Source organism: Stenella coeruleoalba (assembly GCF_951394435.1).
Source record: "Stenella coeruleoalba genome assembly, chromosome: 4".
In the NCBI taxonomy this organism is placed as follows: Eukaryota; Metazoa; Chordata; class Mammalia; order Artiodactyla; family Delphinidae; genus Stenella; species Stenella coeruleoalba.
In genome coordinates, this window is record NC_137149.1 from 80,488,834 (window position 1) to 80,507,916 (window position 19,083).

Below are 19,083 nucleotides of genomic sequence, written 5' to 3' on the forward strand. Positions count from 1 at the left end.
TCAGTTTGTTCAAAGGCACACAAATTTAGTGGCAGAACCAGAATGTACATTTCCAATGTCCATCTCCTATTCAGTTTCTAGTGTTTTAAAAAAGATAATGGAGTGAATTAACATTTAGCTTCTGGCAAAGATATTGTTGACTAAATTAACTTCTCAAAATTTAGATTATTTCAGTCTATACATGTCAAAACCATTAGGTGTTTTTTGTTTGTTTGTTTTTTCCTTCTGGATCAAGGCATTGTGGTGAGAATATAAATTTTTTTAAGATATATTCAGAACCAATCTTATTTCCGTCCAACTTTAGAATGTAAATTTTAGGTCAGAAAAAAAATTATAGCAGAAAATAGAAATTAATGAGAGCTGTTGGACATTAAAGTAATGCCACAGCACCTCACTTTAATCAAATTCATTGTATATTTCCTGTTCAACTTTGGTTCTAAGTGTAGTCAAGCTCATTTCTTTGTAACCAAATACAATGAAAATCAACCTGTTTTTTAAAGAAATGCTGTTGAGCTAATGAAAGCAATGGAAATAAGTAGTTTGACCAAAAAAGAAAAAAAAATATGGAAAACTTAATTACCAGATGTCATTATTTATGGGTAAATATATAAATGCAAAATATATAGGGAAAACGAAATATATTCTTTTACCATCGAAGAGTTGTGCCTATTTAATTGGCCTTCATTAAATTGGTAACAGGGACACATCAGCAACCTTTGGAAAGCTTACACAAATTGTATCAATTATAAAGCTATTAAGATTGACTTAATTGTGCTATCTCACTAGCAGAAAACGGGTCAGTTAGTTCAAGCCTCTGGAACACACATTATGAACTATTTAATACACATGTTCCTCCCGTTCCTTAGTAGTAAAGTTGTGTGACAGGTCTGTTTATGAAGATTGCATTGTAGAAGAGGTATTCCTTCCAGATCTCACTTCAGTGTGAATATTTTGCAATTATCGGGTATGACTTGTGCTTTATTCAGTGAAGACCTCTTTTCTTCCCACACTGGACTTCGATATCAAATGAAGTAAAGATTGCACCTAAACACTTATTATGAGCCAGGCAACCTTATGAAATGATTATATTATCATCTCCAATTTATAGGTGAATACAGAGAAGTGAAGTAACTTGCCCAACAGCACACAACTAGTAAAGTGGCAGCGTACAGTTAAAAACTCAGCAGGTGTAGTTCCAAATCCTACACTGATTTTAGCACTAGAGAATTCTCTCTCTCAATTCTTGTGTTGACATTTCCTTTCAGTTATACTTGGGCAATCATAACAGGTGCTGTTTTATGAATAAATAAATATTAGATTTGTGTCTTAACCCACCCAGGATTTAGGGCCATATTTTAAGTCTGTCGTTTCTGCAATGAACTTGGAAATCCTTTGGCCTTTAATAGAAAACTTCTCTAAAGACTATATTTTATTTGGGAAGATGCAGTTGTTGAAATGTATACAAAATGTATAACTATGAAAAAATATTGCACCTTATACATTTTCAGTTGCAAAACTAAGATAATGGGGTGTGTTTGATTTATTTGCTGTCAATTTAAAGACAGTATTTTAGCTAAAGTAGTCTGTTGTAAACAGTTTTCTATTTAGAACATTCCCAGAGTTGACCATAGTTGCTTCTTTTTCTTTTTTCTTTTCTTTCTTTCCTCCTTTTGCCTTTTTAAAATTTAAAACATTAAAAGCAATAAAGAGCAGAACAGAAACATTGCATTATTCCCAAAAATTTTTCCCTGAGGTAAGGTTTAAATTAATCAATGTAAGATTATTCACTAACATTAAAATGGCTGCTCCATAAAGCACAGGCATAATTTCTGTTTCATATGAGATTTTCAGAGCATTTCTAATGAATTCAGAGGATCATCTAATCCCAGAAAGAATACTTCCTTACACTCAAGAGGTCAGTGTCCTCTGTTTGGCGTCAGAAAATACCTAAACTTCTTTTTGTTTGATTTCTATCTGGCACCTCCTTTTTTTGGCATATCCTGTTGGCATCACCCCATAGAAAACTTCCTGAAAAGCAGATCAGATTGTTGTGATCCAGAAATGCTTTTGTCTGGCTTCTAGGTCATGCTTTAAACCCAGAACAAGTGACAGAGCTAAGCATACTATGTGAAAATAACCAGTCATTAAACTCGAGAGGTTTTTTTTTAAATGATGCAAAATACTCAAGTTGCAAGTAGAACTATTTTACATAAAAGTCCAGTGATGATGATTTTTGGCCAGAACTTGGAATAGCTGGGAAAAATATCAAGAAAAACAATTTTTATCAAAAGGCAAATTAGTTTTTGAAGCTGGTGTTAATTGGCAGCCAAGGTGATTCATTATGAAGCTGAATTTTTAACAGTTGTTACTTAGTTACTATAAAAACACCAGCCAGAAGAAAACACTGCAGCTGTAATGGATATTTCTCCAGTCTTTCCCTGTCCCTCTGCCAACAGTGTCAATAATGTGAGTCCTGTTTCTAAACACCTATGTGCTGCCTGGAAATTGCCTGTGTTGGCTGTTTATTCAACTTCATTTCCAGATTAGATGCGTATTTGATAATCAACAGGTTCAAGGATGATCACTTTCAAACTGCCGGTGTTGTATTTTTCTGTTTTGCAATTCTCTGTGTTTGAGTGAAACCTTAAGAAGACCTTATTGGAAGAACTGTCTTTTCTTGTAACCTGGAGTATTGAGCTAACCACAGGAAATATATAAATTGTAACTAGAAAGATGATTCTTTTGGATGAAGCAAAGAGAAACGCGGTGCCTTATCTCTATGTGTGAGTGTACCTACTGCTGTTTTTTTTTTTAAGGAAAAACACCTGAGGGCCGTAGGTAGCAAGTTCCAACTGTTTATTCCCCTTCCTAGTAATAAACAGCACGAAGGTTTCTCTCCACACATAACACATCCAAAGCCCCTGGGAGTATGTATGCTTTGATATTTTCCCTATCCTGACATTTTACTAGCTAAGAAAAAAAATTGATTTGCTCAAAGTCCTTCAACCTATAGGCGACAGATTCTTGTATTGTCCTGTCTATAGTCATCCTTTTGATTTCTGTTATGTTTAGCATCTAGTTTTATGGTGATGTATAGAGAAAATCATTTTTTTTGTGGTGATGTGATAAAAGTATTAGTTTAAATTACTTGCCAACAGTTCACCAACCAAATAATTTAACTATGTAACTATAGTCTTATTGAAGCCTTTGCTATTGATTTTAAGAAGCAACCATGGATCTATTTGTTGTCCTTCAGAACAAAAGCAGCTTTTCCTGTTGCCTTGCAAAATCTCAGCTAGGGTCTTACAGAGCAAAATAATGAATGCTTCCACTGCAGCATGTCACAGGGGAGGCTGGGACAATACTGAACTCATGCACACCACTGATCCTTACTTGCTGGGCAACATGTATGCCTGGATTTCTGACAGCCCTGTGGGTTCACTAGAGACCTCAGTCATTCTGTTCATCCTTTCGTAGGCAATGGTCGAGACAGTTAACAACCTCCTCCAGCCACAAGCCTTGAATGCCTGGAGAGACCTGACTACAAGTGATCAACTACGTGCAGCCACCATGTTGCTTGACACTGTGGAGGAAAGTGCTTTTGTGCTGGCTGATAACCTTTTGAAGACTGACATCGTCAGGGAGAACACAGACAATATTCGTAAGTGGCCTTTGTTCTACAGAAGGGCCAGAGAGGGACAAGAAAAAGCTATCATCTTGTTCAGCAGAAGAGAGAAAAGAAAAAAGTATCATCGATAGCGGACCAGATATCATGAGTGATACTTTATTTCAGTGGAGATAAGTTATCCTTTTTCTATAATTAGGAGGGTATCACCTATCATTAGCTTAGAAGTATCCTCATAATCATGTATGTATCCTCCTAAGGACATTCCAATATTGAATATATTAGCCTGAGATCACTTACAATGACGTCCGTGTATTTTTTTTTCAGTTTTTATGTATGTGTGTATCTATGTATGTACAGTAGTATTTAAAATTTTATCCTTATGGGTCACTTCAGTTATAATAAGAATGTCTCTGAATTATAAACTATAAAGAAGCCAGTCATTTACATGAAGGTGATAAAACAATTTTTGATAATTGTGTTATTGGCTCATAAAGAGTATAAATCTATTTTTAATGTGTCTAAGGATGTAGCTGACAGTTTTATTTCAGAACATTTGATAAAGCTATTTCAAACTTATTACATTTAAAGATAAGTCAATATTGACATAATAGTACAGCTCTAGGTTATAAAAGGATTTTCACTTAATTCATAAAATAAAGATAACATTTGGAAGTAAACTTATAGTCAATGACAAATTGTAAGGATTTGAGTTTGAGTTTTAAAGTCTAGACTTTATAATTGCTATCCTTGTATTCTTATCTACCTGATTTTAATAGCTTTTATTTGCTTTATTTTGAAAAAAATTAAAACACTAAAAAAACTTCTAAATAGAAGACTGAAGTACTATAAAGTATGGCAGACAGAACATTAATTCCAGTGTTTTGATTTCAGAAATATTTCAATAATTAGATTATCTTAAATTTGTCATGTTTCTCAACGACCACTGATTATGTCTTTGCCATTAATAGAATTGGAGGTTGCAAGGCTGAGCACTGAAGGAAACTTAGAAGACCTAAAGTTTCCAGAAAACATGGGTCATGGAAGCACTATCCAGCTCTCTGCAAATACTCTAAAACAAAATGGCCGAAATGGTAGGTTAGAATTTATTTATTAAGCTTGATGGAATTGAACTTGTCATTAATTCATTGCATCTTGGCTTCAAATTTTAGATCTGCTGTCTAAAAGCTCTCCTCTCCTCTCACTACACTGTTCTCTTTCTTCACCTCCTCTTCCTCCTCTTTCTTAGCTCCTGCACCAACAATATTGCAATGATATTTGCTCTACAAAATGCTCAATTAGATTTTGAAATTGTTGTTAATTTTCAGTTGTAGAAAAATATCAGAAACTTGAATGTAAGGGAAATTAATAAACAACAAAATCCAGATGTTCTGACTGTTTTCCTTAAAAGGAGTAACTCTCACCAAGTTGACAGATTTTGTTTCTAAAATTTCAAATGGAAATTTTACTTGTAATTTTAAAATTATATGTGTTTTTTCTTTATTAACTTCTTTTTGAGGGTGTTTCTATGATTTTCCTTTGCAAAGCATATAAAAAATATAAATGTAAGGAGATGCTTTTGGGGAATGGAACTGGTAGATATCGATTGATTTAGTACTAGGTTTTATTCATTGAATATGATTAAAATTAAGTAAATAAATAATCCCACAGAGAAAGTATGTCTGAAGCTTCACTAATATTAATTTTTTTTTAATTTTCTTTATTTATATTTTGACTGCACTGGGACTTCATTTCCTCAGATGGGCTTTTTCTAGTTGCAGTGAAGGGGGGCTACTCTTCATTGCGGTGCACGGGCTTCTCATTGCAGTGGCTTCTCTTGTTGCGGAGCACAGGCTCTAGGCGTGCAGGCTTCAGTAGTCGTGGCTTGCGGGCTCAGTAGTTGTGGCTCACGGGCTTAGTTGTTCCACGGCATGTGGGATCTTCCCAGACCAGGGCTCGAACCCTTGTCCCCTGCATTGGCAGGCAGATTCTTAACCACCGTGCCACTTTAGGGAAGTCCCTAAAATTTTTTAAACATATTTTTTGCTAAGGAAGTGAGATCCTTTAACCTGCTAGGTGATAGGAAGGTGACTTCAGGTTGTAGCAACCAACTGAAAGCTGATTTTTCATATTACAAGGTAAATAGTTTTGAAAAAAGAAGAGACTGTTAAATAATATCAAGAAAAACAAATTATGTTTGTTACCAGCAGAACAAAATTCTTTATAAGTGTTGGAAATCTTATAAGACTGAATTTATAAATAGTACTATGTTGCTAAATTAACTGTGAATTTTGAGGCAGCAGTAAGATTTTCCTTTTTTTTTTACTCTTTTATTTATTTATTTAAAAATTTGAATTTTATTTAATTAATTTTTTATACAGCAGGTCCTTATTAATCATCAATTTTATACACATGAGTGTGGAATAAGATTTTCTATAACACGAAATCAGATTCCTGCATTAGCTTCCTGACTGGTTTCCCTTCTTTGACTCTTGCCCCACAACAGTATGTCCTGTTGACAAAGTGTTCTTCCTGAAACATGAGTCTGACCAGTTCACCTCCAGTTATGCTTAGAATGAAATCAAGTGACTTAACAGGCCTACCACATGCTCCCCAGCCCACTTCCTTCCTGCCTCAGCTGCTCCACCTCACGTCTGTTTTTTTTTGTTTGTTTTGTTTTTTGCGGTACGTGGGCCTCTCACTGTTGTGGCCTCTCCCGCTGCGGAGCACCCGCTCCGGACGCACAGGCTCAGCGGCCATGGCTCATGGGCCCAGCCGCTCCGCGGCATGTGGGATCTTCCCAGACCGGGGCACGAACCCGTGTCCCCTGCATCGGCAGGCGGACTCTCAACCACTGCGCCACCAGGGAAGCCCTCATGTCTGTTTTTAGCATGCTCTCTGTGATCCAGACAGTCTAGTCTTGATTCTTTTTTTTTTTTTTTTATAAATTTATTTATTTATTTATTTTTGTCTGTGTTGGGTCTTCGTTTCTGTGCGAGGGCTTTCTCTACTTGTGGCGAGCGGGGGCCACTCTTCATCGCAGTGCACGGGCCTCTCACTGTTGCGGCCTTCTCTTGTTGCGGAGCACAGGCTCCAGTCGCGCAGGCTCAGTAGCTGTGGCGCACGGGCTTAGTTGCTCCGCGGCATGTGGGGTCTTCCCAGACCACGGCTCGAACCCGTGTCCCCTGCATTGGCGGGCAGATTCTCAACCACTGCGCCACCAGGGAAGCCCGATTCTTTTTTTTTTTAATTGAGATATAATTGACATATCACATTATGTTTGTTTCAGGTGTACAACATAATGACTTGATATTTGTATATATTGTGAAATGATCACTCCAGTAAGTCTAGTTAACATCCATCACCATACATAATTACATTTTTTTTTTTTCTTTTGAGAGGAAAACTTTTAAGATGTACTTTTTTTTTTTTTTTTTTTTTTTTGCGATACGTGGGCCTCTCACTGTTGTGGCCTCTCCCGTTGTGGAGCATAGGCTCCGGACGCGCAGGCTCAGCGGCCATGGCTCACGGGCCCAGCCGCTCCGCAGCACGTGGGATCTTCCCGGACCGGGGCACGAACCCGCGTCCCCTGCATCGGCAGGCGGACTCTCAACCACTGCGCCACCAGGGAAGCCCTAAGATGTACTCTTATATCAACTTTCATAATAGACAACATAGTATTATTGGGTTGGCCAAAAAGTTTGTTCGAGTTTTTCGTAAGATGTTATAGAAAACCCCAAACGAACTTTTTGACCAACCCAATATTAACTGTAGTCACCATGCCACACATTACATCCCCATGACTTGTTTATTTTATAAATGGAAGTTTTTACATTTTACCTTCGTCACCCATTTTGCCTACTCCCACTCCTCACCTCTAGCAACTAGCAGTCTGTTTTCTTTATTTTTTTGTTTGTTTGTAAGATTCCACATGTAAGTGAGATATTTATCTTTATCTGACTTATTTCACTTAGCATAATGCCCTCAAGGTCCATCCAGGTTATAGCAAATGGCAAAATTTCCCTTTTATGGCTGAATAATATTCCATTCCCCATTTTATATCTCTATGTATAATTATATATATAACATTTTCTTTATCCATTCATCCATCAGTAGACATTTAGGTTGTTTACATGTCTTGGCTATTATAAATAATTCTGCAATGAAAATGAGGGTGCATAGGTTTTTTCAAGTCAGTGTTTCTGTTTGCTTCAGATAAATATGCAGTAGTAGAATTGCTGATCATATGGCAGTTCTATTTTTAATTTTTTGAGGACTCTCCATACTATTTTCCATAGTGGCTATATCAATTATATTTTTATCTACAGTGCACAGGGTTCCCTAATTCAGTCTTGATTCTATTCCTCAAACACACCAAGAGTGTTCCTTCATCAGATGTTTGCATTTTCTTGCTTCTGGAATGCATATTTTATATTTCTTTTTATAGAAACTTCTCTGTCATTCACTGCTCATTATAAATCTTAACCCTTCAGGAAAGCTTTTCCTATCTCCTCAAAGGTGGACTACTCTTTCCCAATCACTATTTTCCCATTAGCCATTTTCTGCCAGTGCTGCTTCATAGCATTTTTACTTACCATTATATGAAATTATATTATTATTTATTACTATTATTTTTAAGTTGCCTGCTTATTGTCTGACTCTTTCTCTAGGAGATGATCTCCATGAGAGCAAGAGCAAGACAGCTCCCTTCCTCCTCAAAAAAATGGAGAAAAAAAAATTTATTGTCTTTATTCCCACTTAACTCTAAGATTCAGGGATAAGGACTGGGGCTTCCTCGTCTTAGTTACCACAGTGGTCAGTGCAGTTCCTGTCTCTTGGGGATCCACCAAAATGAATTTATACTGGAAGTAAAACATAGGGCTTGACTTATTTTAAGAAAGGAAATGACACAAAATTTTAAAAACATCCTAAAAGAAGGTTAACTTTACAGAGGATTACTTGTAAAAGATCGCCATAAGGGAAAAAAAATAAGGTAGAAGGAGGTATGGAGATAGTGATCTTAAAAGAGCATGATAATTGAAGTTTAAGACAAAGATTTTTTTTAAATTTATTTTATTGAAGTATAGTTGATTTACAATACTATGTTAATTTCTGCTGTACAGCAGTGATTCAGTTATACATAATATACATTCTTTCTATATTCTTTTCCATTATGGTTTATCACAGGATATTGAATATAGTTTCCTGGGCTCTACAGTAGGACCTTGTTTACTCATTCTATATATAATCGTTTGCATCTGCTAATCCCAAACTCCCAATCCATCCCTCCCTCACACCATCTCCCCCTTGGCAACCACAGCTAAAGATTTTGAATCTTTGTTTTGTTTTGGTTGTAATTTGCATAAAATAAAATGCACATATCTTGTGTTTAGCTTGATGAATGTGACAGTTGTACATTCTTCTGTGACACCACATAAACTAAGATGAAAATCTCATGTATTACCCAGAAAATGTCCTGATACCTCTTTTCACTCTTCTCACCCCATCTCCCCACCTGATGAACTACTTTCTTCTCATTACTATTTCTAAAGACAAATTTTACCTGTTCTTAGACTTCATGTAACTGGAATCATACAGTATGTACTCTTTCTGTCTGTATTCTTTATCTCAGTATAATATTTTTGTGATTCAGTCATGATGCTCCATCATTAGTTTGTTCTTTATTGATGTATAGTAACTCTATTATTTTAATAAGCCATAATTTATTTACTCTCCTATTGATAGATTTTTGAGTTGTTTCTAGTTTGGAGCTGTTTTGGATAAGGATGTTATAAACATTCTTATACAACATATTTTCTTTGTGGATATATATTTTCATGTATCTAGGAAGGGTAGATACATGTTTAACTTTGTAAGAAATTGCCAAACATTTTTCCAAGTAGTTGAACCATATTACACTCTCACCAGTAGTATGCAGAATTTCATTTGTTCCACATTTTTACTAACATTAGTGTGGCTAGTATTTTATAGTGTGGATTTCAGAGATCCTAGTGGGTATGAAATGGTATCTCAATATGATTTTAATTTTTATTTCCCTAATTACTAATGATGTTAATTTTTATGTGTCTATTAGCTTTTTTAAAAATTTATTTATTTATATCCTTATTTTTGGCTGTGTGGGGTCTTTGTTGCTGCACATGGGCTTTCTCTAGTTGTGGCTAGCAGGGACTACTCTTCATTGCAGCATGCGGGCTTCTCATTGCAGTGGCTTCTCTTGTTGCAGAGCATGGGCTCTAGGCATGCAGGCTTCAGTAGTTGTGGCACACGGGCTCAGTAGTTGTGGCGCACAGGCTTAGTTGCTCCACAGCATGTGGGATCTTCCCAGACCAGGGCTCGAACCCATGTCCCCTGCATTGGCAGGCAGATTCTTAACCAATGTGCCACCAGGGAAGTCCCATTTAGCTTTTTATATACCTATTTTTAAAGGGTGTTTTTATGTCTTTTTCCATTTTAGTATGTTATTTATAATTTTACTGTTGAGTAGCAGAAATGCTTTATATATTTGAGTCATATGTGTATATATATATTTCCTAGTTTGTGGCTTGCCTATTCATATTCTTAATGCTGTATTTTGATAGGCACAAAGTTTCAATTTTGATAAAGTTTAGTTTACCATTTTTTATTTTATGGTTAGTGTTTTTTGAGTCCTATCCAAGGCATCTTTTCCTTCCCAAGATCACAAAGGTATCCTATATATTGTTCCAGAGGCTCTCTGGTTCTGATTTCTATATTTAGGACTGTGATCCATCTTGAATTAAGTTCTGAGTATGGAATAAGTTAGGGATTGAGGTTCATATTTTTTTAAAATACTGATACTTAGTTGTTTCAGTATCATTTGACTTTCCTCATTAATGACTTGACACTTTGGTTGAAATGAATATTTGAATTTTGTTGTGAATATATATATATTATACATTTTGATTACAATCTAATTAGAACTCTCTAATTTAAGTGGGATGTACAAGCTAATCAGTTTCTTCCCAATTTATATGTACTTATTTTAGGAGAGATCAGAGTGGCCTTTGTCCTGTATAACAACTTGGGTCCTTATTTGTCCACGGAGAATGCCAGCATGAAGTTGGGAACAGAGGCTATGTCCACCAATCATTCTGTTATCGTCAATTCCCCAGTTATTACAGCAGCAATAAACAAAGAATTCAGTAATAAGGTTTATTTGGCTGATCCTGTGGTGTTCACTGTTAAACACATCAAGGTAAAAAAAAAGGCATGTGAAGTTTTTTGTCCACATTATCTATATTTGTTATAACAAGAGCATGAAGTGTCTTAATTTCCTTTTTCTTTTTCCCTATTTTTTGACATATAGCAATTCATTGTCTATAAACTGATTAGTGATTTTTTTTCCAAAATGAAGGAGGAGAATAATTCTTGTATATGTATATATTTAAGGTAACAACATTCATAGATGGATTTATAAATGCTTCTCTATAATTAAAAAGAGCTAGCAATATGTTCAGTGGAACTCAGCATAGCTCAACTGATGTTACAAGTAGTTATGTCTTTGTGTGTAGATATATTTTTATGTGTATGCAAGGATTGTATTGTAAATTGAACAAAGATTTTTTTAAAACCATGCTATCAGAAGTTCATTGTATAGAGCAATTCTTTGCTTTGCAGTATAAATTAATTGATGTGATTCTGAGACAATGATACTAGTATTCCTTCAATATTACTTTTGAGAAATGAATTCACCTCTAATCAGGGGGGAATAAATAACATATATTCAAATTTGCTTAGAATTGATAAGCCCCACTTAATATGAAAACTCTGGTAGACCTCTCCACAAAAATTGAAACATAGTGTGAAGTTGTGTTAGATGTAAAGAAAATGCCTACCTAACTTACATGATCAAAAAGTAGTTATTGGCTTTGTTGATGTTTTTTTCCTGTAGCAGTCTGAGGAAAACTTCAATCCTAACTGTTCATTTTGGAGCTATTCCAAGCGCACAATGACAGGTTATTGGTCAACCCAAGGCTGTCGGCTCCTGACAACAAATAAGACACATACTACATGCTCTTGTAACCACCTAACCAATTTTGCAGTACTGATGGCACATGTGGAAGTTAAGGTAAGATACATAACATAAAATAAAAATGGCTTAGCATACAGTTAAGACATTAACTGTAAAAAGTCCTAACTCCATGTCCAACTTGAGTGTGTTTCTACTTTCACAGTAATTCTATTCAAGAACTCTCTGTTGTTCAACCCATATCCTATTGATGAGTCAAGGAACCCTTTTTTTCTATTATCAATATAGTTCATAAAATTGAAATTTGCTTATAAAATAAAATTTTGCTAAGAAAACTTCCCATGTTCTTCCCTGCTTTTATTTTGTGTGAGTAAATATCAAACCATGTCCTCATGAACAGGGCAAGGTAGGACCCCAGCACCAAAGGCCAGTGTGATAGGGTTAGAAAGCTGGGATCTGGTAGGCTGAAGACTAAGGAGCCGTGCGTGGGATCAAATACTCTCAAAATGAGTCTTGGGAAAATAGCTGTTAAACACAGTACACAAAGCATTGTAATACATAGAGGCTGGCAAATTCTAACATAATGTAATCGTTCTGTCCATTCAAGAAGACACTATTCTAAAGAAAAATCTAGGTGATAGGTTGTTTCCAAAATCAGAAACGTGGCTAACTTGGCTGCATCAGTCTCTTGCCAGGTGACTGGTTGTCTTGGAAGGCAGGAAGAGGATTTAGATTTTGGATATACTTAGGACATAAAAATACAAAGGGATTATTAGCTTGGTTATAGAAATTGATAGATGGGTTAGTAACAAGAAATTATATACTTGTGAATTCTCATCTTCCTGATGTCAATAAAAATAGAGAAAGTATCACTGTCCAATACATTTTAAAACATGAAAACCATGGCAAAGGTTTTATCCACCTGATACCATTTATCCAATAAATTCATCCAAAATTTTCTTTGACTCTGTTGAACTTAGAGATGATGCAGGTATCTTAGAGGGAGACCAAATTCAAGCCCACTCAGGACCTTAGGAATAAATTACCTTAGCTGTGTCAACACAGTCAAGTTTGATCTTTAAAGGACTACAAACCGTAATTTGTCAGAGCTTCACGCATTGATCAAGCTTAGTAAGATTGGCTACACTAACAAATGTTAGGTTTAAACCTGGAATGTATTCGTATGGCTCTAGGATTCTATCTTTTCAGTTTAGGGAATAAATTCAAACAGAAAAATGGATCATATTTCAAGCAACCACAAAAAATAATTTTTTGCTCAGTTCATTGCATAACAAGCTCTACCCAGTCCATGCAAGAATCTTGACTGTGACCATTACTGTGTGTCAACAAGAGATAAAAATAGATGGCAATCAATGTTTTCCTTTGACAGTCAGTCATACAGTAAGCATGCCCTGGGTTTCTTGTATCACAATCTCTTGCAATTGCCTGGGTCATTCCCATCTTGATCACACAACATGATTTTGGCACTTGAAAAACGAAAAACAAGCAGAATGATCATCCCTGGAAGTCCAAAAGGAAACAAAGCAACCAAATTTACATTAGACTAATGTCTAAAAATGTATGCTAATTTATTCATGCACAGTGAGATATGCAACAGCCAGTTAGAACAGATATTTGTGCTTGCTAGTTATCACTTCCTAACTCCACAGGAAAATCTATAAAGGAAACAAAATTATATTCAAAAGTTTTGCTTGATGAGAGCAAGAAGGATTAGCTGAGTAGTCTTGTTGCTATTGCTATTAAGCTGTGGTGCCCTAATGCATTGGTCTTCACTCCAGGGTTCTACCTGTGTACTGAGTTGCCTTTTCTATCATCTGTTACCTCTGCTATTCATTCAGTACTTCCTTCATTTTTTTTTTACTAACAATTTTCAAACACCTGAGTAAAGGTATTGACATGTTGCCTGCTACACCATAGGCTGTCAATAAATGTAACTTCCTCCTGATTTGCCAGAGATATCACTAGATTCCAGCATTCTGGTGAAGCTTCTGGCCCTCATGGAACTTGCATTTCTGAGGGGAAAGAAAGGGCAGAGAAGTGGAGCTGCAGTCATAAATGTGATAAGTCTTATAATTGAGGCCCACGCTGTGATTTAGGGACACAGAGGGGGATCGTCTATCTAAGGCAGGACTGGTCAGAGAGAGCTTATCAAAAAAGTGACCTTCTCTGAAGGATGAGTAGGATGAATTTAGTAAGGTAACCTGTGGAGAATTTGTATCAAGCACATTCTTGGAAGATTTTCTTCACTTTGCTTTGGGTACACCATCCTCTCTTGCTTCTTTCCTTCCTCAGCAGCTGGTCCTTTTTAGCTTCCTTTACTCGTTCCTCGTCTCCACAGCCTCTTGTTGCTCTGACCCGGAGCGTAATTCTAGATGTAGTCTAGGCACTATCCATTCTTTCTCTGTAGTTGATCTCATATGTCCATATGGCTGTAAACATCATCTCATGATTCCCAGACTTCTATCTCCATTTCTTAACTCCAGACTCCTAGATTCAACAGTTAACTTGATATATCCACCTAGATTTCTAATAAGGGTCACAATCCTAGAACTACACTTTTGGTGTTTTCCCATCTGTCCTTTCCTTCTTAGTAAATGGTTATTACTCTGTTCTTCCAGGTGCTCCAGCCCTAAACCATACACCATCTTTGATTTGTTTCTTTTCACTCACACTGCACACCCAATCTCATGAGCATATCCTGCCAGATTTAGCATCTTCATTGCTACCACCTGGATTCCAGCCCTTATCCTCTCTCCTCTGCTGTTTTTCTTTTTTTTTGCGGTACGCGGGCCTCTCACTGTTGTGGCCTCTCCCGTTGCGGAGCACAGGCTCCGGACGCGCAGGCCCAGCGGCCATGGCTCTCGGGCCCAGCCGCTGGGTGGCATGTGGGATCTTCCCGGACCGGGGCACGAACCCGTGTCCCCTGCATCAGCAGGCGGACTCTCAACCACTGTGCCACCAGGGAAGCCCTCCTCTGCTGTTTTGTTACAGCCCTTTAATTGGTCTCCTTGCTTTATTTCTTGTCCTTCTTAAATTTATTCTCAGTGTAATTGCCAGAGGGATACTCTTAAAATGTGAGTCTCTCTTCTGATTTATTCTCAAAAAGCCATAATGCAATCCCTTTAAAATGCAGATCAAGTACTTCACACCTTTGATCCAACCTGAATAACTTCTTATCTCAATAAAAGCAAAGTCCCAAATCCTGACCCCTTTAGCAACTCTTGACCTACTCTCCTACTACTCTTCCCCTTGCTCACTTGGCTTCCTTGCCTTTCCACAAATGCATCAGGCTTGCTCAGGTTAGACTTAAAGTTTACCTTCTCCTACCCTTCACCCCCTCAGATAGCCACAAGGTCAGCTTTCTCATCTCCTTCAAGTCTTTGTTCCAGTGTAACCTTCTCAAAGAGGCTTTCCCTGTCCACCCTTTTAAAATTTCAGATTATCCCACTCCCACAAAATACTGTGGGAAATAAGGCAAAACACGTCCCTGGCCTCAGTCAATTTATACTTTATCAATGGAGAGAAGTATTCAGGCTGGTTTTTGAATGGGGTGCTCAGAGAGGTTTCATAGCTCTGAGGTCAATCTGAGGTCAATTTCATAGGTCAATTTGAGCAGATAAAAGAAGGAAAGGAATGCCCCAAGGTGGCAGTGTTGCCAAAACCCAGCCTCAGTGCACCGGCACCAAGTTGAACTTCGGAGACTTAAGTTTTGGGTGAAGTAGAAAGGAATAGCTTTATTCTTTTGCCAGGGATAGGGGCTCACAGTGGACTAATGCCCTCAAAAGTGTGTGTCCCCACCTGGGGGGTGGGGTTGTAAGGAGTCTTATAGTAATGGTTCAAGGGGCAGTGTTGCTGATAAGGATCAGTGTGCATGCAGGGCCTGCATTCCTTCAATCCAGAAATCATTTGGCGTCCGGTGGTCTTGTGATAGGCTTCTGTGGTTCTGCAGGTTATCGAACTATGACCTTCTCTCTGCAATGAAGAATGCTTCATCAAGTAGTTAACATCCTCCATTTGGCAGGGGGGGTGGGAGTTGGTTCTACAGAAGAGCTCAAAGATATTGTTATATGTATCGCTTGAGGAACCAGGATCCTGCCCCAAGGCGTCCCTATTGTTTCTTGACTGCTTCTCCCTTGTCTCTGCATCCCCTCCCTTCCCTGATTAGCAACTGTTTGAACCTGCCCTTTGGAACTCAGGGGAATGTCATGAAGGTTGAATGAAGCCTATTTCCTACAAACAAGAAATGGGGGGCACAGAAAGAATTTTATGCCTAGGAGCCCCACAGGGTCCTGCTCAGTTTCTGGAACACAGCTGACTAACTACTTTCGAGTTTTCTCTACTTCTCTTGTCTAAGGAAACATTTGGTTGTCTTCTCTTTTAGATACAAAAGTAATAATTATGGAAAGTTATATAATTTTATATCAAACTGTGGTAGTATGCATGGCATTTTAAAAACTTTTCCATTATTGGAATCACCTGCAGGTTTATTTGTCTGTTGTTCAGTAGAGTGTTGAATACATTAAATTCAAATGTCTGTCTCTTCTCATACCAGTGATTCTCTTTGTGAACACTCTTTGTGGGAGGGGTATTTTAGTTTGCAGGATCATAAGTTTCAAACTAATTGACTAACATTTCTACTATGGTTTTGTAGAGCACAGTAACAAATGCTTTAGAAAATGGTCTGACAATTTATATCACCTATAGCTTTTTCCTCTACCCAAATTATAATTCTTTGGGGATAATAAAAAAAAAGTCTCACTACTCATTTCTGTCAGTTCAACTTGACATTGATTTTTATTATCTTTAAAAGGCTTCACTTTCCTTAGTTAGATGCTTGCATCTCTCCCTTTCTCCCTCTCTTTTCTTTTGAGCTTAGTATATCCTATTGCCCCTACCCCAACTTTACCCCAGTCCAAGTATAGGCATTATTTTGCTATTTAAAATCATTGTGTTTCTTTTTAAATATAGTATTGATTTAAAACAATGACAATTTGGAAATTTTTAACTTCATACCATGGATTCTGTGTGTCAAATATTTTATAACTACACTTTTTCTAGGTTAGAAGAAAATACACTGTAAGGTTCTACAGTTGCATATGAAGAAAAGTACTTGCTTTTCAAAAAAGTATTTTTACGTTTTTAAAGTTCAAAAGAAAAGTTAATTTAAGAGTTTAAAAAATGATTTTATTAGTGAAAAATAAAATGTTTAATGTATGATGCTAAAGGTTGTACACTTCCATTCCCAAATTTTTATGTATTTTTTTGGATTTTGCCATCTATAGTGCAGTGGGATTGAGGTGAAGGTAGAGATTAAAAATCATAAGTATTACATAGTACTTTAAACAATGTATTTATTTAGAGAAAAAAAAACCTAGATAACTCACAAGTTGAATACCCTCCAAATATGTAAAATTCCATGAAAACAAAATGGTTTCAAAAATGATCAAAAATGTAAGATTTTATTATATTATCTTAAATATTAACTCTATCAAAAAAATTGACAACCTCTTAGAACCAAGAACTATTCTTGGACCTTCTCATCAAACAGTTTTATAATGATATGTTTCCTTCCTAGATTTATTAAAATCTGAAATTATTTATTTGCTGTTTTATTTTCTGCCTCCTCCACTGGACCCAAGCTCAGTGTTAGGAGCAGAGACCTGAAAGAACTGAGAATCAGTCTTGCAGATCATCTGGGGAAAGGCTCTTCCAGGCAGATGAAACAAGAACAAGAACCTGAAGCAGGGGTGATTCTGTGATTCTGATGAACTGCAAGAACAGTGTAGCTGGAGTGGAAAGAAAAATTATTTTATTACTTATTTTCTCCACTCTTTTTATAGAACTTTTATAGAAAAGTTGAAAGAGTATTACAATAAACACTCATATACCCCTTTTTCTGAATTCATATTTAAATGTTGACGCGTTTGACTGTCACTCTTATGTGTATGTACATGCATATATATTTTGCTGTATTATTTGACTCTTTGGAAGTAAATTGCTGATTTTATAATATTTAATTCCTAAATCTTCCAGCAAATAGGTTCCAAGAACATGCACTACCATTAAAACACAGAAGAAATTTAACTTTGACTAAGTATTATCATCTACTGTATAATTCATACACAGATTTTCTAATTATCCTGATAATGTCCTTTACAGCCATTGTATTTCCACTTAGGGCCTGATCAAAGATCACAGTACCTTTAGTTGTGACATTTCTTTGCTCTTCTTTAGAAGTATCCCTGCCTGTTTTTGTCTTTCATGAAAATGACACTTTGCAGAGTCCAGAGTCCAGGCCATTTGTCCTGTAGAATGTTTCACAATCTCCATCTTTCTGATTGTTTTCTCATAATTAGATCCAGGTTAAACATTTTTGGCAAAAATACCCTGTAGGAGATGCAGTATCCTTCCCATTGTATCAGGAAGCCCCTTATTGGAGTTACTAAGTTTGATCATTTTGTTAAAGTTACATTGTACAGGAACATTGAAGTTTTTGTAATTAAGAGGAACATGTGGAAACATATCTAGAAAGTTTCTTTTATTAATCTCAGTTTCTTTCATTGTAATCTGTTAAGTCTACCCTTTACTTGTTCCTCAAATAGTTAAATACTGTCTTTGTGACAGGCAAAGTTTATGATCTAATTAGTAATACAGATAAGTAATCAGCATAATCTGTATCTTATAAGAAATGTCTTATTGTTGTGGTAGAGTGCTGTAGAAACACATGGGGAAAAGCCTTAACCTGACCTTGAGGGGTCAGAGAAGATGCTCTAGATGAAATGACATAACTTTAAGCAAAATGAGAGCAACAGGCTTGAAGTAACATGAAGTAAGGCTGCATTTTTGTGGTTTTGAAGTGTATATTTTCAGTAAAATTTATATTCAAGAGAGTATTAATTACACTCTTCTTCTGATTGTTTTTATTTCTGAGTTGTAGTAGAATTTTTAAGCAGAAAGAGACCTGCAGTCTTCTCATATGCACACTAGATCCTTACCCTTACAATTTTCAGGTTCTTTATCATCTTCAGTAAATAAGCATGGCTAAAAATAGCAGCTGGAGATGCATCTGCAATTCTAGTGAGAAATATAAGTAATAAAGTTTATGGAGATTGCAAAAAGTAGAGATCTGGTGAGGACTTAACTCTCAGAAAGGCCCAGCATGTTCAATGATAGAGGAATTAACATCATTTCTTTAGTGTCTACATACATTATCTCATTTGATCCACAGAACCAGAATAGGAATTGTCATCATAATTTATTTTCCCATTTTATAATTTGCAGGGAAGTTGGAATAAGAACAGTTAGGAGGCTTAGGGTCCTGATTCCAGTTCTTTAGGTAATTGCCTGTATCTTTAGCAAATCATTTGGACTCACTGTTCCCATTATTAATCAGTTAACGGAGAGTAATAAAATTGTTTCTAACATTATC

General features: G+C 36.4%; 1 protein-coding gene across 23 annotated transcripts in view; it reads left to right on the forward strand.

Annotated features, from left to right (window-relative positions):
• Window positions 1-19,083, forward strand: part of ADGRL3 (adhesion G protein-coupled receptor L3) — an 867,440-nt gene that overhangs the window by 732,708 nt on the left and 115,649 nt on the right. For all 23 annotated transcript variants that reach the window (XM_079920009.1, XM_079920003.1, XM_079919994.1 and 20 more), the window contains 4 exons: window positions 3,478-3,661; window positions 4,597-4,719; window positions 10,651-10,859; window positions 11,556-11,732. In XM_079920009.1, the coding sequence (XP_079776135.1) occupies window positions 3,478-3,661; window positions 4,597-4,719; window positions 10,651-10,859; window positions 11,556-11,732 (693 nt within the window). The remainder of the gene's footprint in view (window positions 1-3,477; window positions 3,662-4,596; window positions 4,720-10,650; window positions 10,860-11,555; window positions 11,733-19,083) is intronic.